At 56.6% G+C, this 24590-nt stretch overlaps 2 protein-coding genes across 13 annotated transcripts in view; one reads left to right on the top strand and one right to left on the bottom strand.

Annotated features, from left to right (window-relative positions):
- Positions 1 to 18534, top strand: part of GRIN1 (glutamate ionotropic receptor NMDA type subunit 1) — a 40194-nt gene extending 21660 nt beyond the window's left edge. For 2 of the 12 annotated variants that reach the window (XM_056352741.1, XM_056352740.1), the window contains 12 exons: positions 38 to 173; positions 1102 to 1229; positions 1432 to 1596; positions 1903 to 2021; positions 2718 to 2830; positions 3316 to 3464; positions 4243 to 4400; positions 4883 to 5044; positions 6589 to 6698; positions 7866 to 8011; positions 10671 to 10781; positions 13657 to 14866. In XM_056352741.1, coding sequence (XP_056208716.1) covers positions 38 to 173; positions 1102 to 1229; positions 1432 to 1596; positions 1903 to 2021; positions 2718 to 2830; positions 3316 to 3464; positions 4243 to 4400; positions 4883 to 5044; positions 6589 to 6698; positions 7866 to 8011; positions 10671 to 10781; positions 13657 to 13860 — 1701 coding nt within the window. In that variant the 3' untranslated portion in view covers positions 13861 to 14866. Of the gene's footprint in view, positions 1 to 37; positions 174 to 1101; positions 1230 to 1431; positions 1597 to 1902; positions 2022 to 2717; positions 2831 to 3315; positions 3465 to 4242; positions 4401 to 4882; positions 5045 to 6588; positions 6699 to 7865; positions 8012 to 9441; positions 9484 to 9644; positions 9897 to 10670; positions 10782 to 13656; positions 14867 to 16832 lie in introns of those variants that run through there. The other 10 variants (XM_056352738.1, XM_056352737.1, XM_056352739.1 and 7 more) reach the window with 9 other exon arrangements.
- Positions 18535 to 18647: 113 nt separating this feature from the next.
- Positions 18648 to 23452, bottom strand: LRRC26 (leucine rich repeat containing 26). The gene is made up of 2 exons (XM_056352749.1): positions 22279 to 23452; positions 18648 to 21339 (listed from the first exon to the last, which is right to left on the bottom strand). The coding sequence occupies exons 1-2, from the start codon at positions 23354 to 23356 to the stop codon at positions 21080 to 21082; spliced, it is 1338 nt and encodes a 445-aa protein (XP_056208724.1). The 5' UTR covers positions 23357 to 23452; the 3' UTR covers positions 18648 to 21079.
- Positions 23453 to 24590: the final 1138 nt, after the last annotated feature.

Genomic DNA, 24590 nt, shown 5'->3' with positions numbered 1-24590 from the left:
GGAACCGGCAAGAGGGTGTTTGTGCTTCACCTTGCAGATCGTGACAATCCATCAAGAGCCCTTTGTGTATGTGAAGCCCACGCAAGCAGATGGGACATGCAGGGAGGAATTCACCATCAATGGAGATCCTGTGAAAAAGGTCTTTTGCACCGGACCCAACGAGACCATCCCAGGTAACTCAGTCTGGTGGTGAGCGCAGCAGCTCCCCCAGCCCTCCCAGCTGATGAGGACTCCTGTCCCCAGAAGGGGTGCCCAGGGAGGTTGCTCATCATTCAGGAGGCCCAAAGGATGAGGACCAGAAAGGTGACAGCATACTTAGCCCCCAACTGCCCTCTGTCAGCTCAGCCCCACAGTAGTGCTGTGCAGTAACTAGGCACTGGGATTCAGGGTTTCGACCCCAACAGATTACTTTCCCACTGTGTCTCTTCTGGGTGGGCTCCAGATGGGCTGTTATGGGGGATTGCATCCCATGTTTCTGTCTCCTGACATGCTCCAATTCTCTTATCCTTGATCTCAAGCAGAAGGGAGATCCTCAAGGCACATTAGCACCTGCTGTACTGGTACTAACAACACCAGTTTCAAACCATTTTGTTAAGCCTGTTTCAGGAGTAGGAGTGAGCACGCGGTGGGGAGTACGAGCTGCTTAGCAATGCCAGGCTTGCCCAAATCCTCCTGAAGTGCATCCCCTTGGTCCATCACGCTTTCCTGTGCACATTTACACACACACACCCCAGCCCCGCGTTGTGTCCTGGACTGTGTTCAAACTGATGGGTTCATGTTAGCACCCCTCCAGCACAGCCTGCAGGCACCAAGCCGCCTCCATCACCTGCAGGGCTCAGTAGCACCCTCAGCCCGCCTCACTGGGACACAGAAAATGAATCGAGACCCCTTTGCCTCCAGCTTGCCAGCACCCATAGGTGATGGGAGCAATGGGAAAGGGCAGTCAGAGTGGATGGCCCTGCCTGAATAATGTGATTACATCTCATACAAAACCAGAGCCATGCAGGCGGCTGTTCTTGCTGGGGACAGCCACGGATCCTGCATGGGGTCCCTGGCAAATTGCTGCCTCCACTTGTCCCCCCCATTTTCTCCCGCCCACAGGCCGCCCAACCGTGGCACTGTGCTGCTACGGCTTCTGCATCGACCTGCTCATCCGGCTGGCAGGGGTGATGAACTTCACCTATGAGGTTCACCTGGTGGCTGATGGTAAATTTGGTACCCAAGAGCGGGTGAGTCTGGGCTGCCTGTGATATCTCTTTGCCCGTATTGTATGTCGAAACACCCACAGGCCTTTCTCTGGAGCAGGAGTGGGATGGGAGGGCAGTGCAGGATGCCTGCCACAAAGTGGGGGGGGGGGGGGGGGGGGGGGTCCTGGCTGGTGGGGGACAGGTGTCGGGGCAGTGGGCTGATCCTGCACTGGCTCTCTGGCAGGTTAACAACAGCAACAAGAAGGAGTGGAATGGGATGATGGGGGAGCTACTGAGCGGCCAAGCAGACATGATTGTGGCTCCCCTCACCATCAACAACGAGCGGGCACAGTACATTGAGTTCTCCAAACCCTTCAAGTACCAGGGCCTCACCATCCTTGTGAAGAAGGTATGGGATGGGATGGGATGTTTTGTAGAACAGGCCCCTTGCTCCCTAGCTTGCAGACGTGCCATGCCTGCACCATGCCCAGGGCCACCCCAGGGCAGCCGCTGCAAATCCCAGCCTTTGCTGTGGGATGCCAGCCTCCAGGCTGCTGGTTTTAATGCTGGGGCTTGTCTCAGCCACTCTGAGCCTTCCTGTGTAGCAGAGCAGGAGGAGCTCAGAGCAGGTCAGGGGTCTTTGTGAGTCCAGCCAGCTGGGCAAGGTGCAGGCGCGATGCGTGTCAGCGCTGTTCACTTCTCTCCTGTGTGCTAGGAAATCCCCCGCAGCACCTTGGACTCGTTCATGCAGCCTTTCCAGAGCACGCTTTGGCTGCTGGTGGGGCTGTCTGTGCACGTGGTGGCAGTGATGTTGTACCTCTTAGACCGATTCAGGTGAGTGCACTTCGGATCACCCAAGGGCTAGAGGGGACAGGGAGGTGCTCCTGGGAACCATCCCCTGGGTCCCCGCAGTGTCTTACTCAGGCACAGCCCTGCAGCCCTTCAGGAGGCTTTCACAGGAGCCAAACCCATTTCTCTGCCCCACCAGCCCCAGGATGAGGTTCACAGCCTCTCTGGCTGCTGCTAGGCTGAAAGATATGGATATGTGGGGTACCCAGCACTTGGTATGTGGGAACACGCCTGTCAGACCGTGTGCTGTGGTGATGCCTGACCAAGGGGACCGTCAGCCCCTGGGCTCTGAGTTAGTCCCCTCCCTTGGCCCTGAGGCAGCTCCTCTGAAGGGCAGGGAGCCTGTCCCTGCCTCAGCCCTGTGCCCAGAGGCTTTTGCAGTTAATCTGCGGTGATTCCTCCATGTTACAGTGGGAAAGGCTTGAGCTGGCCAGAATCAGATGATCTTCTGACCTGGACAGAAGCATGATGAGACCAATACCAGTGTGAGCCAGACAGGGATGCAGACCAGCAGAGGGGACATGCAAGGCAGTGGGACATGAGGGGTGAAGAGCTGTTTGAGGCACAGGCACAGTCTGTAGGGATGAGTGAGGCAGGGCTGTGTCAGGACACTTACAGCACAGTGGAGAGCCCTAGGAACCCAGATAAGAGATATGAGAAGAGCTCCGTCTTGTTTTCCAGCCCGTTTGGCCGGTTCAAAGTGAATAGTGAGGAGGAGGAGGAAGATGCCCTGACCCTCTCCTCAGCAATGTGGTTCTCCTGGGGAGTCCTGCTGAACTCCGGCATCGGAGAAGGTGCGTCACAGTGTGCAGTGGGACTGCTCTGCAACCCCAGCCCTGAGCTGGGGGGGACACTGGGCCTGAGGAGAAGCCTGTGTCCTCTCCCACTGCCTCCCTCTGTGTCAGGGGTGATGCCATGAGGGAACTTCATCTTCTGAGCTTTCCATGGAGTGGGCTGGTAGGGCATTCAGTGACATGGGGTTGGCACACTTGTGGCACTTGTGTGGACCGTCCTGCCACCCCTCACCGTCAGTGATGGGAAATGGGTCCTTCTTGGGCTGCTTCTCCTGCCCAGGGTTACCCACCCACTCAGGGTGAGACACATCATGTCCTGGAAGGAACTGGGTTTTCCTTGGTTTGGGGTCCTTGCACAACTGTCAGCAGAGCAGATAGATGATGCGCACCTGCAGCTGCCATTGGTCTCATGTGGGATGGACATGGCGCTGGTGACCAAGTCAAGCCCTTGTTGTGTCAGTCTGACCTTGCCTCTCTCCCTCCAGGTGCTCCCCGGAGTTTCTCTGCCCGTATTCTTGGCATGGTGTGGGCTGGCTTTGCTATGATCATTGTGGCTTCATACACTGCCAATCTGGCAGCCTTCCTGGTGTTAGACCGGCCTGAGGAGAGAATTACGGGCATTAACGACCCCCGGGTAATGACCCCTTGCTTGCTTTCCCCTTCCCTGTCCACTTCTGGGCAGAGATGCAGATGCCTCCAGCGGGTATCTCCTGGCTTATATAATGTGGTTCGTAGTACCCAGGGTCCTGCTTCAACATGGCTGTGGGTCTGTGCCAGGGAGCTGAGCCCCGGGTAGCTTCGCCTGGGGCTGTTGCTGGTGGGTTTGAGCCCCTGTGCTGGGTGGGAATGGACAGACACAGGGAGGGATCAGCAGGAAAAAAAATGTCCAGAAATAGCACGTACCCAGCCAAACTGCCTGCCAGTTCCTGGAGAGCCTGCACTAACCAACGAGGAAACGATTCATTATGGATGAGTTATAACTAATGCAATTGTCCCTGCGGTGCAGTCAATACTCTCAGCAGATACCAGCATGTCTCAAACTCATTTCCTGCTCTGGCAAGGACACAGCCACAGCTATCAGCCCAGGCATGCAGGAATGTACCCCACAGCAGCGCTGACCCACAGCATCCCACACCCTTACTGTGTCCTCTGCCCACAGCACTGCCAGCCCCAGGACATCCACAGGTCTCCTGCATCCTCAGTGCCACAGCCCCTTTCCCATAGCATCCCCTGCCCCACCAGCATGGTCTCAGATCATCCACTGCCCCATGGCATCTTCAGCTGTGCTCAGATCGAGGTCTTCTCTGGGAAACAGGTCCCTGAAGGAGATGGGAAATTAGGAAACACAGCTTTGGGGTGATCCAGTTTGGTTGAGGGACAGAAGAAATAGGAGCCCTGCCCTTGCCTTTCAGCTGCGCAACCCCTCTGATAAATTCATCTATGCCACGGTGAAGCAGAGCTCGGTGGACATCTACTTCCGACGGCAGGTGGAGCTGAGCACCATGTACCGGCATATGGAGAAACACAACTACGAGAGCGCTGCCGAAGCCATCCAGGCAGTGAGGGACAAGTGAGTGGGGCCAGCACCTTGCATGGCCATGCTGGGAAGAGTTTCAGGGAGCTGCAGTTTGGTGGAGCAAGCAGGGCTGATGCAAACCTGGAGGGAGCTGCAGTCAAAGCATGGTTTGACAGGACCTGACCAGCTGGTGGTGGGTGGGATCTTCCTAGTCCTGGTGTGTGCCAGGTCTCTGGATGGAGAGCACGATGTCTGTGTGGGGAAGGGCACAGTCGGAGCCCTGGCCCTGGTCATGGCTTCCTCTGCACTTGCTTCTGAGCAAGGCTGGGTGGCTTCAAATCCCATGTAAACCCTTCATACTCCTCCTTCAAAATCTTCCCAAGCCTTTTTGCCTCCCAGCAGCGCAGACCCTGCTGGGAGAAGGGTGATGCTCTTCAGTGTTTAAATTAGGGCTGGGAGCACCCTGTTGTGCCCACGGTGGCTACAGACAAGCTGGGGTGCCCAGCCTTACCTGTCTGTCCTCTCTCGGTGTCCAGCAAGCTCCATGCCTTCATCTGGGACTCGGCGGTGCTGGAGTTTGAAGCCTCCCAGAAGTGTGACCTGGTGACGACGGGGGAGCTTTTCTTCCGCTCCGGCTTCGGGATTGGGATGCGCAAGGACAGCCCGTGGAAGCAGAACGTCTCCCTGGCCATCCTCAAGTCCGTACACAGCTCTTGGCATGGGGCTTGCCCCGAATGCTGCATGTGTTAGCACGCAAGTAGTCTCGTGCCAGACACTGCCACCCCAACCCTTCAAACCCGCTGCAGGGACAGGGGGTCTGGGGGCTGCCATGTCACTCCTGATGGAGGGGATGTGCCTCAGTGACCTGGGTGGGCATCCATGGGCCCCAGCTCTGGCCTCAGGGCTGGGTAAGCAGCACAGAGCTGGTGGGAGGGCAGAGCAGAGCAGGGCAGGGAGCAGGAGCTGTGCTCAGCCACAGAAGCGTAGGCAAAGTGGGCAGCGAGCAGCCCTGAGGCCATCCAACACCACGTCCCCATGAGCAGGACACAGGCTGCAGCAGCAGGCAGAGGTACTGGCATCTCCCCGCTTCTCCCTGCGAGCTCAGCCTGGCCAGCAGCACTGCGCTGCCCTGGCGTGGTGTCCCAGGGCTTTTTCTTTCAACTCTGGCTATTCCTGTCAGGCAGAGATATGGCAGTCCTGTTGAGCCCAGTTAAGGCTTTTTTACATTTTATACAAGCATTAGCCTGCAGCATACAGTGCTGCAAGTCGGTCTGATATTATGCATGAAAAGGGCTTTCCTTGTATTAGTTCAGAAATGCCACACTCCCTGCAGACAGAGGAATGTGGTGATGGAGCAACAGGCAGCTGGGAAGAAGCAAATGGAAGGAGGGGGACATGTGAGATTAATTTTATGGAGAGACAGGGCCAGGAGTAATCAGGGTCCTGCCTAAGGTGCAGAGACAAAAAGCCTGAGAGGGAGGGTCAGCAGGATGTGGAAGACACAGGCAGGACCCAGGGCAATGTAGGGAGCCATGGGACCCCATCTGTGGGGTGGTCTTACCATGAGGATGGGTGGCAGCGGGACAGATGGGATTTGGGACAACAATATGAGAAGTCTGGAGAGGCAGCAAGAGTCCTTGGTGTCCTCCTGGGAGAGGCTAGGGAAGCCCAGGGCTACAGGTGGCCTAGGAAGGCAGTGGGGATATACCAGGAAAGGGGGACCCATGGGGGGAATGCATGCTCTGTGCCTACCTCCATGCTTGCTACCTGTTCAGGCATAAACAGGCGAGGACATGGTTTGTTTCCTTCTAAGCTGTGACACCAAGTTGCTGGGAAGTCCCAGCCCTCGCCACGCACAGCGGGGAGCTGCCAGGCAGCAGTTTTGCCCCTGCTTTGATCTGGAGGGTGCTGGTGTTCACCAGATAGAACTGGGGTCCTGCATTGCCTGAGCTCCCAAGCGGCCCTGGTGGCATGCAGACACACGTAGTGCAGATGGCCACTGCAGACAGGCCACACTCTCTATGTAAAAGCCATGCATGCACATGCATGTGCACACACACGCAGCCAGCCAGGTGTGCACACACAAATGTGCACGCACACGCACTGTCGGTTTGTGTGTTTGTAGGCTGCAGGCACGTGCAGACTCCTAGGACGGAGGGCATGAAGGCACCAGAAGCGTGTGCCCCAGCTGCCTATGGCTGGTCCCCAGTGACTACTCTGTCGTGTCTGCTTGTGCTTTCAGGTCCCACGAGAACGGCTTCATGGAGGATTTGGACAAGACTTGGGTGAGGTATCAGGAGTGTGATTCCCGTAGCAATGCCCCAGCAACACTCACCTTTGAAAATATGGCAGGTTTGTTCTGCAAACCTCTTTCTTCCTCTTCGCTGGGTAGCCTGCTTTCGCTCAAGACATTCTCCTCTCCGGGGCTCTCCTCTCGGGCCAAAGCTCTGCTTCTTCTGGGTTTGTGCTTTCCTAGCGCTGGGAGGCTGCTGTGTTGGGTTCCAATCTAACCTTGTCCGAAACAGCTCTGCAAAGCTTCCCCCACCTTCCCTGGGGTGGCTTCCTCAGCGGTGGGGCTGTCCTGCTTTGAACATTGCTCCCCTCCCTCTGCTCTGGCCAAACTGCGGCTGTCACAGTGGAATCAGAGCTGTCGCCAAGGCAGAGAGAGGGGAGCAGCACCTCGGGGGAGGCGAGAGCAGCCGCGGAGGCGAGCGAGGACCCTGCTGCAGGAGGGAGCTGGCGGTGAGGGGCAGCTCCCCAGCCCTGAGGAGCGTGTCCCGGCTGGCCTTGGGCAGTGGGCGGGGGGCAGGAGGAGGATAAGCAATACAGAGGGTTTTTTTCCTTGGTCCCCCTTTGCAAAGACTGTGAGATCCCCCAGATGGGCTCTCCCCTTGCAGCAATGCAGTGCTGCCAGTCCTTCACTCAGGCATCATGGTGATGCGGGACGAGGGGTGTCCAACGGGACCCTGTCCTCACCAGCACCGCCACCCAGGGCACAAGCACCAAGGGAGGGGGCACTTTGCTCTGTCTACTCAAGACACCACTCCCAAAATGTCAGCTCCGAGAGTCGCAGCGGGCCAGGACAGCACAGAGAGCTCTGTGCACAGCTGCCCTTCCCAATGAGCCAAACAGGAGCACCAGAGCTGTGTTTCTGGTCCAAACGACCACACAGCCCCAGGGGATGGGGTCTGCGCTGGTGCTGGGTGCAGCACTCAGCGCACTGTGCCTGTCCCCAGCATCACTGCAGCACAGCCCGTGCCCTGTGCCCAACCGACAGGAGCTTGCACAGTCATCCAGCACCCCGTCACCTTTCTGCCCATCTCTGCGGGTACCCAAACTGTAGCGCTGTCCTGCTCTGCAGCGTTCCCCTTCCCAGCCCCTCCAGGACTGTGGGGGGATGGCAGGGGGCCAGGGGGACCCTGGGTTGACAGATGCTCCTGTTGCTGAGCGTGAGACAGAGGAAATGAAGTGTCATGTTGCGATTTCCATTGCCCCCTGTAACTTTCCTGCTTATTTCAGGTGTGTTTATGCTGGTGGCTGGAGGTATTGTTGCCGGGATATTTTTAATATTCATAGAAATAGCTTACAAAAGGCATAAGGACGCGCGGAGGAAGCAGATGCAGCTGGCGTTTGCGGCCGTTAATGTGTGGAGGAAAAACCTGCAGGTAGGACAAACCGTTTTTAGAGCAAATCTCCAACAGGTGCGTTTTCCATTCCTTCACCAAATGAGTGAATGCAGAGCTGTGGATTAGCATGGGGCCCTCTGTCCCCCACCCTGCACCCAAGTAACCCCAGCTGGGTGCTCCTTGGCACCTAGCAAGCTATAGGGTAGGGTCCCTGCCTTGTCCCTGGGAGCTGCCCTTGGCCGATGCCATCTCTCCCGGGAGGTGTCGTGCACAGCTCCAGCCAGGGCAGAGACCTGGACCAAATGTCCCCAGTGGTGCTTGGGATGGGGACTTTGCTCTGCTGGTGACCGTGTGCCTGAGCCATGTCTTGCTGTGGCCGAGCACACTGCGCCAGTGTGGCTGCTTTTGCAGGTGCTCTATCCTGCTGGTGGCTCCGGCCACGCTCACCAGCAGACGGGAGGGTTAATCTGCTGCCACTGAGCATCCCTGCCCAGTGCTCAGGTGGAAAAATGCTCCAGGGATGGTTTCCATCACCTACCACCCCCTGCCCATTCCCTGGGGGCAAAGTAGCCCTTGCCATACCTGAGACCAACTCCAAAAAGAGGTGGTGCGTGCTCTTGCCAGTTGGAGACAAGGACATCTCCCCACATGGGAGCCAGCAGTGCCGGTACCTGTCAGTGCCGAGGCTGCCCCAGGCCCCCTCCATGGAACCATGGCTCTCCCCGAATTCTCCCATCCCTGAAGCACCTCCGTGCCACCCAGGCCGGGGAGCCTGGGAGTGCCAGTGGTGCCTGGCAGTGACACTGAGCTGTGGGCACGTCCGTGGGCCACCAGCCTCACACTTCCCTTATCCCATTGCTTTTGGGGTTGAGCCCCACGGTGCCCCCAAATCCCAGTTTAGGGCAGATGGAGGCTCTCTTTGAATTGCCTGGGCTGCTTTTTTTCCTTGGGGAAGCAACCCAGCGTTCAGAGAGCAAGAGATCCTTTAGGCAACTGCCATTGGCAGCAGAGCCAGTAAATGAAAGAGAGAGAACAAGGCTCGGGGACCCCAAAACAAGCCCAGAGCGGTGGCCCTGCGGGAGCAGCGCTGGCTGGGGCGCGCGGGTGGGCTGCCTGGGTGGAGGTGACCTGCTCGAGAGCAGTGAGGGGAAGCACGAGGCCGGGCTGCTGTATCCTGAGAGCTCGCTGGGTTCAATTCACTAAGAGTCTCGGAAAAGCCATTTTTCAATATTTTTTTTTTATTATTTTTTTTTTCCTTTGCTTCCAAAAAACAGCAGCACCGAGGGGGTTCAGGCTGCTGGGACAGAGCACACTAGTCGCACTGCCATTTTTCACTTGCCAACCTTCTAGAAAATACTGCACTGGGTCCTTGGGCAGAGTCTGTGGGACTGTGAGCAAAGCATGCTGCCCTGTGGGGGTAAACAGCCTCATGGTAAAGAGCCGTTTGACATTGTAAGACTTTTCCACAGGAGGAAACGTCAGAGCACTAGTATCTGGTACATTGCTAGAAGGTAGGCAAGTGGAAAGATTTATTTGTTAAAACAAACAAACAAAAATAATGGTTTTTGGGATCACAGTTTTGCCATGGCTATTTCCTGAGATGCCATGGAAGAAAAAGACATTTCATTCCATTCATCTTGCTTTCCTTTCCGTTTGTGCATGTCCGCAAAAGAGAGAACTGAGAAGGAGGAGCAAATGTATCCCCGAGCATGCTCTACGCACCAGCGGGATACATTTTGGTTACCCCCGTGCGGTAGCAGAGCCAGACCTGGTCACTCCGTCCCCCGTCGGAAAGGTCACACTCATTGGCACGAAAGCAATTGGGGAGGAATCGTTCTCAGCGCCCGCCGCAGAGCGCGGCTGGTCCCCACGGCTCGCTGCCCCCGCACCATGGCGGCTGGTGCTCCCAGCCTGCGCTAACCAGGTCCGACTCGCTAACACCAATGGCTACATTTTTCAGTTCTGTTTCTCTTTGAGTTCATCCCAACCCCGATGACATCATAGCGCTAACGCTTTGCCTCCTCCCTTTCTTTTCCTTTACTTTTTTTCCTTTTCTTTTTCTTCCAGTTTCCTTTTATTTTTCAACCTGTTTTACTTTGGAAAAAAAAAAACCAACAACAAATGAACAAAAAAACAACCACACAACCACCACCAACAACCACGTTCGGCTTTGCACAACTGCATCATTTAAATTTTTGAATACATTTTTTTTTTTTTACAGAATATTCATACAATGACTTCTCTTTCAGTGCAGTCCTCTCTCTCTCTTGTGGCACTAGGATTCAGCCTCAGAAAAGGCCCTGAGCAATTATTTTTATTTTTTTAGTGGTAGGTGCAGCATCTCACCTCTCGGTCTAGCCAGGCTAGCAGTGGAAGCGAGGGGCAGGGCGCCAGGCAGAGCATCCCCAGGAAGCGAGGTCAGCTGTGCCGGCCTGGCCTCAGACACCCAGGAGAGCAGGGCTAAGTCCCGGAGGGGTTTCCAGCGCTCCAGACGCAAGGCCAGCCCCGTAGCTGTAGCAGTGTGGCGGCCGTGCTGTAGCCATGGGTCAACGGAGGCCCTTGGAGGACTGGGAGTGACAGGACACCTCCAGTAGCTTTCTCACCTAAATGAAGGACATGACACGGGGCAGTATTCAAATAGATTTAGCGTTTCCAACAACACACTAGAGATCTAATCACTTATACATATTCATTTTAGGATAGAAAAAGTGGTAGAGCAGAACCTGACCCTAAAAAGAAAGCCACTTTTAGGTCCATCACCTCCACCCTGGCCTCCAGCTTCAAGAGACGTAGGTCCTCCAAGGATACGGTAAGAGGAAGAAGAACAATTCTGCCCTCTCTCTTTCTCTCTCTTTCTCTCTTCTGCCATCCCATCGACTGCCACACACCCATCCCGAAGCTGCCAGTGTACATGCATAGCTCATGTTCGTCACCAGTCAGTCAGTGAGTCAGTGAGTCAGTCATCCCGTGTACCTGAAAGGATGCTGGGATCCTGGAGGGCAGGCAGGAGGTGGCTTGGAGTCCTGTGATGAGTTGGGAGATGCAACCGAGTTTTTGTTTTGTTTTTTGTTTTCTTTTTGCCTGGATGATTTCTGATGTTCCTCTCTGTGCTTCGCTCACCTTACTGGTGCTGACCTCTTGAAAGCGATGACATTTTTTTTTCTTTTTCTTTTTCTTTTTTTTTTTTATTCTGTTCCTGAGTGTTCCTGTACCTGTTTGTCATTGTATGCCTAAAAACGATCACCCCGATTTAATTTGGGCACCGTGTCACCTCACCGAGAGCCATGCGTGTCACATTCTCTACATGTGATTTTTGTTTGTGACGATTAGCATTCGGGACGTAGTCCTCGGCACAGGAGTGACAGCTGTCTCTGGTTATCGTCAGCAGTAATGCAGCTCTAGAAAAGAGACACAAAGGCTTGAAAGAGGAGGTTGTTAAAGACCCAACCTTGGTTCAAACTTGTGCTTTCCGCCTTGGAGTAAAACTGCTCTCACGTAACCAGAGAACATTGCCAAATTGCTGCCTCTAAAGCCAGCTGTTTCCAAATGTGCAAACGTGTCTGCTCGTGCTGGAGCTTCAGACACTCTTCAGCGTCAGGTTGGGCTGTTGGTCTGTCGGACTGAGCCGGTGTCCCTCTGCATGTTGCCGTCTGTTGTATGACTCTGCACTGTGGCTACTCTGTTGTCTCGTGTGGCAGCGGCCGCTGCATTTTGCTGCCCGACCTCCCGGCGCGATGGGCTTGCCGAAATCGCCTCCCCAGGGCGACCGGCGGGTTTCTGCCCAGGGTTGCTCAGAACAGGCTCCCGGCCAGGCTGCCCGAGGCGTGAGGCACAACGGGGACGGGGGGACGGTGGCAGCGCAGGGAGATGTGGCCCCCTGTGGTGGGGTGGCCCGTCCCTGGCAGCAGGTTTGGGGCGCCTCGGGGAGCAGCATGCAATATCGCAGGGGGTCTCGGGGCCACGGCTCTGTATGGAAAACGGAGGCAGCTGCCTTTGATGCCAATGCAGGCTCCATCCCAAGAAGCTCCTGGAGCACCCCTGGGAATCAGCCCTGGGGACAACTGAGCCTTCCGCCAGGCTCAGCTGCCACCATCTCACACAAAGTGCTCCTCTCCCTGTCACCTCACCAAGGCAGGCGTGGCGGGGGGACCCATGGTCTCCCCACTCATCCCCCATACCCCACTGGGAAGACGGGCATCCCTGTCATCTCCTGCACTGCCGCCGTGCTCCCTGGGTGACACCTTGCCCCAGTGATGCCTTCATGTCTGAAGTCCCCCCTCCCCACCGCTGCACCCCCCGAGCAGCTCTGCAGGAAGGTTGCAGGTTGTGTCTTGGTGGCCTGAGCCCTGGGCCAGGGGAGAGGAGACAGAGATGGGGTGGGTGGTGCAGGGAAGGGAACGTGGGAAGAGTGAGGAGGAGGAGGGACAAGTGGGATGCACAGAAAAAAGGGAAGTAAAAATTGCAGAAAGATCTTCTGGGGGGACCCTCAGCATGTCCTGAGTGGACCCCTGCATTTTGTTGTGTGTGAACCCCTCCATGGTTAGGAAACCAAGGGATCCTGTCCTGGGAGAGAGCAGGAGCATCACGGTGCAGTGGGCACCTGGAGGGACCGGTGCCCACAGTGGCCACAGGAGAAGGGGATAACCTGAGAACAATGGGACAGCTGGCCTGTGGCACCCCTGGTATCCCCCCACATCGCTCCCTCTTCGGGGAAGCATCCTGGGCCTGATCCTGCTCTGTGGTGTGGCATCCACCCTACACCACACCACTGCACAGCGTGCTCTGCCCCGGGGTAGGAGCACCCCAATGCCCAGAGCTGACCAGGTCCAGGGGCCACCTGCACCAGAGGTCCCATGGGCAAGTGGTGGAGCTGTGCTTTCCCCCTTCCCTCACCTGGTAGGCACCAGCGCGGCATGGGACTCCCCCATGCCATGACCTTCTTGGCACATTGCTGACAGGCGAGTTGTGGAAGGAGATGACCCCACTCATCCCAGAAGATGGCCCCAGCTCTGGAGGCAGCCACATCTGTGAGGCAGCTATGGGCAACAATGCTCCACTGCCTGGGAGCATATTGCAGTCTTCTGCCTCCCATGGGGTGATGTGGTCAGGGTCCTAGGACATGTTCCCCTTGGAATCAGGCTAGCTGGGTCAAGAACAGGCTAGTGGGGCCAATATCCAAGCCAACATGGCCAAGACGGAAGCTAGCAGGTCCAAGGTCTGGCTGTTGCAGGAGGTCCGTGGTGGAGCGAGCTTTGTCGTGATGTTGGGCAGACCTGCTGGTTGCTCTGCAGGGTGAGTGGCCAGCAGGAGGGTGCTGCCACCAGCTCATGTCACAGCCTGCCATTTGGTGCCCTCCATTTCCTTGCAGCAGCCCTGGTTCAGAGACCCCAGTGCCCTCCTGCTGTGGAAGGCCCCATGAGTACGTAGCATGCTGGGACACGTTGCCTGGGGTCCTTGTAAAGATGAGAAAGCAGCGAGGCGCTCTGTTTCATGATGCTCAGCAGAGCCGCAGGCCCACACCAGGTCTCAGATGGGGCAAGGCTTGAGAGCCCATGGGGCTGGAAGGCCAGGCTGACCCCAGCCCCATGGGCTCTCCTGGCTAGCGAGTGAAAGACGCAAACCTGGTGGCCTTGCTTCTTTCCTTTTCGTTGTCGGGAGTTTTAAAAATGGATTCTGCTCTGCAGCCCTGCAGAATGGTCCCTCAGGAGTGCCAGAGAGACAGGCTGGCACCATGGAGCCAAGACAGCCCTGGGAAGCTACCACCCCACTCTGAACGTCCTAGCGCCCACCATCACCCGAGCTGCACAGCCTCTCCGCGGCACATCATCCCCACCGCCCCAGGAGGAGATGCATGTGTTCCCCATAGGCAGCTCCTGCAACTCGAATAGCACTCGCAGAGCTGACGTACTGCCATCCATCGCAGCCACCCACGATACTGCAACCCCACAGAAGCCATGTGAGACGCATAAACCACACAGACACCTTCCGAGCCGGCACATTTCGTACAGACACTTAACGAGGTGCACAGGTCCCTTAGCCCCCCCACTGCAGACGTCATCAGCCCCCACAGAGTCACACCACCAGCCCGCGGACATCCCCCCCAGGCACAGCATGACACACGTCCCACGTCACCGCCAAGCGAGGGCCCGGCACTGCCAGGCGATGCTCGCCCTGCAGCCATGGGGATGGTGCCAGAGCTGGTCGAGAACTGAGGGGATTCATGGAAAAGGTCACCTTTTCAGTGAAGGATCAGCCGCCCCAAAGTCAAATGCTTCTTGGCTGAAAAAGAACCTAGTTTTTGACCCAAAAGAACCAAAAATAGGTCAAAGGCAACTATTTTTTTTTTTAAGGAAAGTTGACATTTTCTACAGCAAGATTGCATTTAGCTAGAATCCTAATTTTTAATTGAAAAAAAAAACAACAAACCCAAACCCCAGAATTCTTCCAGAAAATCTTCCACCAGTCAGGGACTACCATTGAGCCCAGATTAGTTTGAAGTCATTTTTAAAGACATATTAAGTTCTTGTCTATATTTTCTTCCTGGTTGTCATTTAAAGTTTTTGGTGCCTTCACTTCACTTCCATACCTTAACATGTTTGAGTCTCTTCTACGGTTAATATTGATTAATTTCTTGGCTTTATAATGTTTAGTTTGGGGATAATTGCACCATCCCTGTAACATAATTTACCCTAAATTACTGATATGTGCTTCTAGCATTAGTTCTACTTTACCATAGTTTTGATATGACAGTTTTCTTGCTTTTTTTCTTTTCCTTTTTTTTTTATTTTTATTATTAAAAATTGCATGCATGAACTCTACACAAAAAAAAAAGTAAATGAGAATGTTACCCTGTGATAACTCTGTGATTGGAGGAGATATGCTTTCAAATCAAAAGCTATGCTCTTGTATTTTAATTTTTCTGGCCAGATTCCCCACTTCGCTTGGTTATTTTCGCATTTGCCACCCCTAGAGCTGTGCGGAGAGGCCAGAACGCCCCAGCCTGCCCTGCTAGACCTCCAGCTTTCCACCGCAGCAGCCACACATACACGTGCACCAAGGCACACGCGCACACGCATACACACACACACACACACATACGCACACACCACTTTTTCCCCCCCATTTGCATCAGGCAGGATATTTAACAAAGGACCTTTATTCCGCCCTCTTCTCTTTTGTATCTGAAGTCTTTTCCACCAGTGAGTCACCCAGCCTCTCCCCTTTCCCAGTCGCCTCTCCTCCCTGTGGGAATCAAGCCCCATCCCGCGAGCGCACACCTTCAGCCATTTTGCTATGGAAAGATTGCATGTAGCTGGCATCCTAATTTTTTTTGCAAGGAGGGGGTGGCTGCACACGTTTTTGGGAGAGAGGGGTGGTTTTTTTGCATAGCCACAAAAAGCTCCCCCCAGAGCGGCAGAGTGACTGCAGGGTCACCTCGGCCGTTCTCTGTGCAAACAGGCACGGCCAAGGTGTTGCCGCTTAGCAAAGCAAGGAATTTCTCAGAGCCTCCGCTTTAGCATTAATAGTCCCCTGAATGAAAGAATGATCCTATGAGATACTCCCTGGGTGTCAACACGTCCCCAGCACGTGTACCGGAGAGACGGGAGCATGCCGGCTCCCGCCCCTGCCCCAGCAGCTCCCCGCTGAGGGGTCCTGGTGAAGCACAAAACTGGGCAGAGCAGGGCAGTCCCGAGGACCCCACGCAATGCCTGGGGGGACCCCAGGCCTCCCTGTGGCAGGAGGCAGGGTGTAGAGCCATGCAGGGTAGCCACAGTGTCAGAGCCTCCAGCAGCACCGCCAGGGCCACGGTCACCACTGACCAACACAAGACGGGCAAAACCCCGTCCCTGAGGAGCCCCCCGGGAGCCCAGCACAACGGCAGCCCCGCGGGGTGGCATGGTGTAAGGGCCAGGTAAACGTCACTGGACAGGGTCTGCGCTGCAGCACACAAGACCCACCGAGACCCTTTCCTGCCCCGGCACCGATGCAGATCCTCAGAGAGAAGCGCAAGATGCTCCGTGCCACCCGCTCTCGCAGCAAGGCTGGACAGGGCTTCCAGTTCAGGGTTTGGAGTTAGGAGAGTGGAACTGGCAGAGCAAGGGAGTAGGGAAGGAGGAAGGGAGAAAATCATTGCCCAGTTGTAAATCCCTGCCTGGGTAGGACAGACCTTTTTTCTTGCCTGTTGAAGAGTATTTCTGCTCTCCCTGTTTGCTTGCCAGTGGGACTACAGCTGGGGAGGTCTCTCCCAGGGAGCGTTTGCCAAGCCCCCCAGTCCGCAGGGAACGCAGAACCCCAAATTCAGGCCACATCTCCAACACAGGCTGTATTTTCACATTAGCAATTGACGCTACAGTTTATTGCAAGACAACCACACCGCACGTCCCCTCACCTGCATGAAAGGACAGTCAAAGCAGTGTCATTCAAGCAAGGAGGTGAAACGCCCTGGCCTCAAAGCACAGCTTGATCTGGCACCAGAGATGCCGAAACCCAGCCAGACCCTCCAAACACAGGTTCAGCCGTGGGCTGGGCTGATGAGTCACAGGCTTTGTTTTGTAGCTCTCCCAGAGCAGAGAGGGGCTCGCTCAGCAGGCGACACGGCTGCCATGCTCTGCGAAAGCTGCGCCGCGCTCCTGGGTGTCCTCCCTGTCCAACTGTAGGGTGCTTGGAGAGCGTCTGCAACGACCTCTGCACAAGCTTGGATTGCATTGGGAAGGGGACCTCAGCCAGCAGCAGGTTTTGGGCCGTTGCATCGCCCCAAGAGATATCCTGTAGGGACACATGAGATGTAAGTAGAGGTGGGGGCAAATGCCAGAACTGCCTAACACTTCTTTCTCCTTGTCTGTGTATTTGTGTGTTGCAGCAATATCACCCCACCGACATCACCGGCCAGCTCAACCTCTCCGACCCCTCAGTCAGCACTGTGGTGTGACCTTCTCCCCGAGGGCCATCAGTCCTTGCCCAACACAGTAGGAAGGCACAGCCAGGACTGCCTTTCAAGGGACACTGATGGGTTCTTCTGGGTGAGATGGGAGGAAAGCATCCTTCATCCGTACACAGTGACTTCATTGTATATCTCCCTCCCTTCCTAGGCCTGCTGCCATGCTCGTGCCCCAGAATGCACGGCAGAACCAGGACACGGTTTGGACTTCACTGTACAGAGATAATTGCTTCCAACAGTGCTGTTGATATTCAGTATTGCCACTGACTGGCTATGTGCAAGGGGAAAGGACTTTGAAAGGCACATGGTGCCTGCTCTCCCACGGTAATAGGGAAGAGCTGGTGCCACACCACAAACCTGTGCTTCACTTTGCAGGCTTCAGGCTTCTCAGCACGTGCACAGCCCCTCAGATGTGTGCTCCACGTCTCCCACCACCCCAGAGGGCTTCAGTGCGATGTGCTTGTGGTCCTGAGCAACTGGAACAGCCGGCGCAGTTCAGCGGGTTGGGCACATGCACCTGCTGTGCCCAGTGACCCCCACCTCTGCAGCAGGAGCTGAAAGATGTGTGTTCCACACCTTGCAGGGGATGGACCCCCCTGCTCCTCCCTCCCATCAGCTCGTGGCTATGACTTGGCTCCTGTATGTGGTCTGTTTGCAGCAGGAGTGCTCCCAGACCTGCAGCCCACACTCCTGTGCTAAACGTGGTACTACGGAGCTCATAACATGCTGTCAGCCAAAATCCTGACTCCCAGCATCTCCTGCACAGAAGACATCCCCAGGACCTGGCCATGGCCAGCATGTAGCTCTCACACCATGGATCTCCTGGCCAGGAATATCTCCACAGGGAATGGCTCTGGATGGTTGCATTGACCTTTAGCCAAGCTCCACACTGCCTCAGCAACAGCAATGCAAGGAGAGATGGTGCTGGCCGGTCGTGGCTGGCTGTGGGCTGTGGTGTCTGCAGCAGCCACCCAGCCTGCCTGCACTGCCAGGGCACCACAGCGGGCACTGGCAGCTTCCCTGCCACACACACTGCAGTTCAAGCTTGCCAGCAGCTCCCGCGGCAGCTCTGAAGTCCCAGCTTATGTGGCTGCATCTGCCTGACCCTGGAGACATGGAAACTGGATCCCAGTTGAGGAGAAGGGAACCCAACAAGACAGGCTGACACCATTCCTCCCCACACCTTCCTCCCCTCAAGCATACGTGCCCATGTGCCAGCATCCCTAAGCACCCTCCCCATGGGCGCTGCGAGTGGGTACGGAGACACCAGCATTGGGGAAGCATCTGGCACCAGCCAGGCTGGTGATGAGCAGCTATAGCACGTGCACGGGTAACATTGCATCCTGCCTCCTGCAAAGGTGAAAACGCCGCCTGCAACGTGGTACCAAGCCCCAGCAGCACGAACTGCCTTCTTGCCCCAGCCGAGAAGATGTGGCTTCCCCCTGAGGGCAGATAGCCTTTGCAGGCAGGAATTTCAGATGGCAGCTGAGGTCTGTGAGCATCATTCCACTGACTGAAGTGGCTCCATCAAGTTCATCTCACTCCAGCTGAGAAATTGGACCCATTCTACTTTATACGTCAATGTAACATTAATATCAAGTTTTTGCAAGAGCTCAGTAAAGTCTAGACTGGATCATGAAGTGGTTCATTCCAGTGCCGTGTGCCTCTTTCCGTCTCTGCCTTCTGGCAAAGCTGGCAGGGAGCCCCATGCTGAATCAGAGCCTCACCCAGCACTGCTGCAGGGCTTGCAAACAGTAAAAGGTGGAGAGATGGGGAGGGACCAAGAGGCCAGGCCAGGAGCTGCAGGGAAGACCCAGATGGAAGGGGCATCACCATTCTGGGATGCCAGGCTGATGGGCAGCCTAAACAACCAGTGTGGGGCTACAGGCCTTGCAGCAGGGGTGCAGGGACAGTCTGAAATTGTTCAAATGCCAGCATGATGCCAGCTGGCTCTCACCCACCTCCATCCAGGGGAAAACGGTCCCCTGCCACTGCTGTGTTCCCCAGCTCCTGGGAGCCGTGGGGCACTGCCAGTGGGGCTGGCCTTTGGAAGCAGAGGGCTGACTGCAGGGATGAAGGCATCTAGGGAAGTCCCTGCACATCAGTCCATCCATAGGGAGGTGACCGAGGGATTTGCAAACCAGAGAGGCAGCTCTCCTGGGCTGAACTGAAGTGGCACCCTTCTCAGTCACAGCATGGTCCCCATGTGCTGAGACCACCAGCCCAACATCCACTGGCGTCTCAGCCTCAGGACAACCTGGGAGGAGGAGCAGGGCTCAGGTGCCCGTGCAGGATGACAGGTGAGGCCCTGGCTCCAAATGGGAAGCCCAGGCCTTCTTGGGAAGCACTGAGCGCTGTTACTAGAGAGGGTCTGGCAGAACTGGGATTGCTCCTGGGAAAGGCGCCGTGCAGGGGCTGATCCTGGCAGAGGTCCTGCCACCACCCTGGTTGCAGGGCTGGTAGCACTGGAGGAGCTGCTGCTCTCGCCAGCATCCCACAGCCCTCGCCGGGGACAGGCGCTGCAGGAAGAGCTGTGTGGCAATTGAATGGTTTCTCTCTTGAAAGTCAAAATGAGAGCAAGCCACAACGGAACTGACATTTGGTTTATTTTCTGTATGATTTATGTAACCCTTGCCAAAAGATGCATCGACCCCCACTGCATCCCTGGCTTGTCCCACAGCTCTTTAATGGGCAAGAGACTGAGCCAACAGAGGGAGGTGGGTGGCCACAGTCATCTCGTCGGGGCTCTTAGCACCTTGCAATGGGTAAGAGCTCAGGCTGGAAAGGGTTGTTGCTCCTCCTTGAGAGACACTTTTGTCACCCCAGCTTGTGCTTTCCCCTGGAGCACAACTCCAGCTTCTTCCAGGCCACCTCCCAGTACACTCACTAAGCATTTCCATGCAATGCAGAGGAGAAGTGTTTCCAGAGGGAAGGGCAGGAGGCAGCAGGGTGGGGGGATGCGGGGGCAGCCCCAGCCCCTTCTGGTAGGTGATGGGAGGGGAGGCAGCAGCCAAGGTTGCAGACTCTGTGCTGCAAACCTACATGGGCTTTTTTGTCACGGAGCTAACCCTAGACTTTGGCCTTGGATGAGCTTTAGCCTAGGAAAAAGCTATTAGGGGAGGAACCACTGTGCATCCTCACGCATCCTTTGGCAGCCCCTTTGCCAAATGACATCAGTGGGAGCTCAGGGCTTTGCCTTTTTCCAACCTTCACCCTAAACCTCAGCCTCACCCTAGATCTTGGTTGTTGACTGAGCCTCCTCAGCACCAGCAGCCATGCCTCAACAAAAAAAAAAAAAAACAACTAAAAAAAAACAACCAACAAAAAACTATCAAAAGAAGTATTTTGCAACTTGTCCTGTCCTTGGGCAGTACACGGAGGGGTCTGGAGCTTTCTGAAAGTTCCATGGAGGTTCCGGAGTGCCCCCAAAACACCCAGAGATCTTCAGGTGCACCAAAAGGCACATGGAGAGCTCTGGAGCACACCAAAAGGCAAACCAGTGCCTGTCAGGACATAGAAAGCCAAACAGATGGCATTTGGATGCAAGAAAAGCAGAGCCAAGGGGTCTCGAGGGCACGGAAAGGCATGCTGAGGCTGCTGGGGTCACTGAATGGCAGATTGGGAGTGCTGGGGGCACCAAAGGTGCAAGGGGGGTTTTGGGGCAAACGGAAGGGCACACAGAGGCTCCTGGGCTGCTCCAAAAGGCAAACGGAGACTTCTGCACTGCACTGAAAGGCACCCAGAGGAATATGGTGTGTCCTGAGATGCACAGTGGCTCTCAGGAAGCACCAAAAGGCACATGGAGACATATGGTGATGCATCCTGAAATGCACACTGAGGGCCCCGGACCATGGGGCAGGACAGGGTGAGCTGGAGGAGAACAGTCACCCACCCATCCCCAGGAAGGTCTGAGCCTCCTGTAACATGGAGAGCATCTGTGGTCAGACCGTGCCCTGCAGCAGGTCTGAGCTGGAGGCTGCTCCCCCCCGCAGCAGGGCAGACGGAGCTTGGCATCACCTCGGGGGGCTCCGGGAGGAGGAAGAAAAGTGATTTCCAGGAACAGAGCATCCTCTCGCTGGTCCACAGGGAAATGTTTGCAACAGGGGGATGCAGACAGCTGAAGGGCATGAACCAAAGGCTGCCCAGGGCTAAAGCCTGGTCACCCTGCCTCAGTAGCCCCTGCAGATGCGGGGTCTCCTCCAGAAGTGGGATTCCCTGCTCAGGTTGTGGTAAATCACTATGATGGAGCCCATGAAGGTGCAGAAGAAGATGCTGGCCATGAAGGAGAACGGTCCAATGATCAAGAAAGCGACATAGTGCTTGGCAGACAGTGAGGTCTCCTGACATTGACTGAAGGACTCATTCCCAAAGGCCATGATCGGATAGTTGTTCAGCTGCTCTGGGACTCTGCAGAGGAGCAAAGTCTTCTCTGGAAGAGAAAAGCAGTTCTGATGGGCACACCTGGCAGCTGGGACAAGGCTGGTGTCAAGGACAGAGGGGATTGCAGGTCTATGTGGGACAGCCAGGACCAGGGCAGGAGGTCGGGGGTCAGGTTCACCCAGGGCAGGGTATAAACAAGAGGAGTAGTGAGGGTTCAGGGCTCATCTGTGTCCTGCACCCCAGGGAGTGGAACGGCATGGGGAGGTGGGCACAGTGCCGGAAGGGGCACTGGAAAATGGGTTTGGGGCAGGACAGTGAATGGGACAGGTAAGGTGGTGTGGGCCTGGTTCCCAGGGAACAGATGTGGGGAGCAGTGAGCAGCCAGCCTGGAGCTGCCACAGAAGGTCCCAGCCAGCACAGGTGACAGGCGTGCACCCAAGCTGGAGGCAAGCAGGAGCGGGTGGCAGAGGATGGAGAGATCTTGTCTCTCACTGAGGTTCATGGGGGAAGAAATGCAGGATCAGACCCATGTTCATGAGGCACTGGGGAAGGGGCTGAAGGCTCTGAGTCCTGGCTGGGTCAGCAGTGATGCCCACCCCGATACACAGGCTATTCTTGCCCCCTCAGGTTCCCAGTGCCCAGCACGCCTTGCCCTCAATGTGGCAGGACCGGTGCCACTGCTGGGGACAGCACAGGGAGTCCATCGCTGGGACATCGCCCAGCCCTCCTCTCCAGGTAATGCCTGCAGGTGACCAAGCATGGGCACCTGGTACCAGACCCGGAGATGCATCCACCCAAGTAGATACAGGAGCTGCCATGGCCTGAGGACAGGTCCTGGGGAACCTTGCCGTACCCCCATGGGCACTGACCACGCAAACCTTTGGCTGGCTGGCAGCCAGGGTGCTGGCTCCTGCCTCAGCCCCGACAGGGTGACCAGCTGGTGGGGAGTGGGTGGGGGGCTTTGGGACACGGTCCTCCGGACACTCACCTTGCACTTTTTCCCTGTTGTGGCTGAGCCAGCGCCAGAGGGGCAGGATGCCGCAGCTGCACACCCAGGGGTTGTCCTGCAGGAAGAGGGCTCGGAGCTGGGGCAGGACACGCAGCACCCTAGGCTCCAGCTCTCCCAGCCTGTTGCTGCCCAGGTTGAGTGTGGCCAGGCTGGTGAGGGGCAGGAAGGTTTCAGGGGTCAGAACGGTTAAGTAGTTGTTGCTGAGATCCAGCTCCTGCAGCGCCCCGAGCCCCACCAGCGCCTGGTTGTGGATCAGCTGCAGGCGGTTGTGGGGCAGGCTGAGCACCAGCAGCCGTGGCAGGGGAGGGAAGGACTGCGGCCCCAGCACGGTGATGAAGTTGTAGCCAAGCCACAGGGTGCTGGTGTTGGTCGACAGGCTCTGCGGCACCTCTCGGAGGGCATGCCCGCTGCAGTCTGCCTCCCCCGGGGAGCAGCGGCAGGCGGCGGGGCAGGCTGGTGAGGGCAGCGGGCGCAGGAGAAGCAGGCAGGCCAGCATGGTGCTGGGACCTCTCCAGCACCCCATGGCTGCCCACTGAGGTGGCGAGGGCTCCCCAACCTCCGGTGCTGGGACTCCCCCACGGACAGGATCCCTAGTGCCCGTCGCCTCGCCCACCCACCGGTCCAGGCCTGGCAGCCTCGGCTGAGCCTGGTGGTGCTGAGTGAAGGTGCTGGGCAGTGCCTGGCTGCAAGGGGAGTGGGTGGACGTGCTGAGCTCCCTGCAGCCCTGCGCATTCCCCTGCTCGCCGCCACCTTCCGTCTGCAAACCCGGATCGGGCTGCGCTCCTGGCCCCGGTTTTCCTTGGGGTGGAGCTGCACTTTTTTCAGCAAATATTTTTGCAGTGATGCCTGCCCTGGCAAGGTGCGGAGCCGTGCCCTCGGCCCTCCCTCTGCCAGGCACTGCTCCAGTCAGGTAAGCAGCCAGCTTTGCATGGCCTGCGATTAACCGCTTGTGTGTGCTGCAGGCTGGAGAGCTGGAAAAAAGCAAAATCCGACCCATCTCTTGGCCTCCAGCCTCCCCACAGGGCATCCCCCAGGGGTGCGCTGCCTCACCAGCCATCTACAGAGTGGGGTGTGGAGCCAGGACCCCCATAGCTGCCTGAGGTGGGACAAAGCTTAAATCATATCATCGGCAGGTCTAACCTCATCGTCTCTGCGGGCCCACCATGCCTGGAGGTCCTGGATGGGGAGCCCTGCTGGGAGCCATGGGCCACCCAGCCCTTGGCTGGGCTCTGTTTGCTCCTGGAAGGAGACAAAAAGCCGTGCCAAAAAGAAGGAGGGTTGGGATGTGAATCCTGAGGACCACCCTCCTCCTGCCCAGCAGGATCACACAGCTGTGTCCACACCAGGGGACACCCAGGAACCCCCACATGAGAAGGCATGAGGAAGGTGAGCTTGCTGGACTGTAGCTACCCAAAGCTTGTTTACCCTCCCCCCAGCACGGCAGTGCAGGCTAGAGAGGGCTCAAAGTCTACCTCCGTGCTGTTTATACCTGCTCCAGTTTCAAAGCTGCCTGATGCCCCACAGCAGAAGGCGGTAGAGGAGAGGTGTCACCTCCCAGCACCCACCATCCCTCACAGAGCTCAGCACGGCTGGCAGCACCTCGTCCCCCTCACAGCCTGGGGTGGTGACCCAGAACAGGGGCGCCGTCCTCCACTGACACCCTGGAAACTCCTGTCCCATTTAGGACCCAGCGGTCATGGTCCTGGAGGAATCCCTGGCACCTCTGCCCCACGGCCAAAGGGCTGGAAGGGCAGCAAGGCAGCGCACGGCTGCACCCCAGCCAGGACTGGGATGCTTCCCAAATCTGGGGCAGAAGCAGCAGGCAGGCAGTTTATTAATAGCATCCAGAGAAGCTTTGGTTTGTTTATCTATCCTGCAGCAAACTCAGTTTGCTGCATTAATCCCCATCTGGAAATAGTTCAGAGGAATCCTCCAGCCCAGCCCAGCCCTGAAGCAGGGCATAAACGCACAGCCACATGGAGCTGCAGCACCAGCTCATCCCACCAGCAGCTGCCGGCTATATGGGAACCTGAATTTTTAGGGAGCCCTGTCCCAAAACGCTCTTCCTCCCCAGGGGCTGCATTGTCCACTGCCTGTGGCCACCTGGGATTAGGTTAGAAGTGCAAAAATCATTGGAAAATAACCAAAACCAACCATTAAAAGCAAGGCCATTTCCAGCTTTTGTGCTCAGAAAGCCCAGGGGCTGCAAGACCATCTCAGCTTCTCTACCAGCCCCTCGCTGTCACCCGGCTGCACAACAACCCCATGGCAAGTGGCAGGAGAGATGTCCC

This window comes from Falco biarmicus, chromosome 9, assembly GCF_023638135.1.
Source record: "Falco biarmicus isolate bFalBia1 chromosome 9, bFalBia1.pri, whole genome shotgun sequence".
Taxonomy (NCBI): Eukaryota; Metazoa; Chordata; class Aves; order Falconiformes; family Falconidae; genus Falco; species Falco biarmicus.
The sequence above is the reverse complement of the archived record's forward strand: the minus strand, read 5'-3'. Positions and strand labels throughout refer to the sequence as shown.

Coding starts and splice junctions, on each gene's coding strand:
- LRRC26 (XM_056352749.1), bottom strand. CDS start 23,356: ATGGCTGGTGAGGCAGCGCACCCCTGGGGGATGCCCTGTGGGGAGGCT. Junction 21,340..22,278: donor CAACAGGGAAAAAGTGCAAG/GTGAGTGTCCGG, acceptor TTTCTCTTCCAG/AGAAGACTTTGCTCCTCTGC.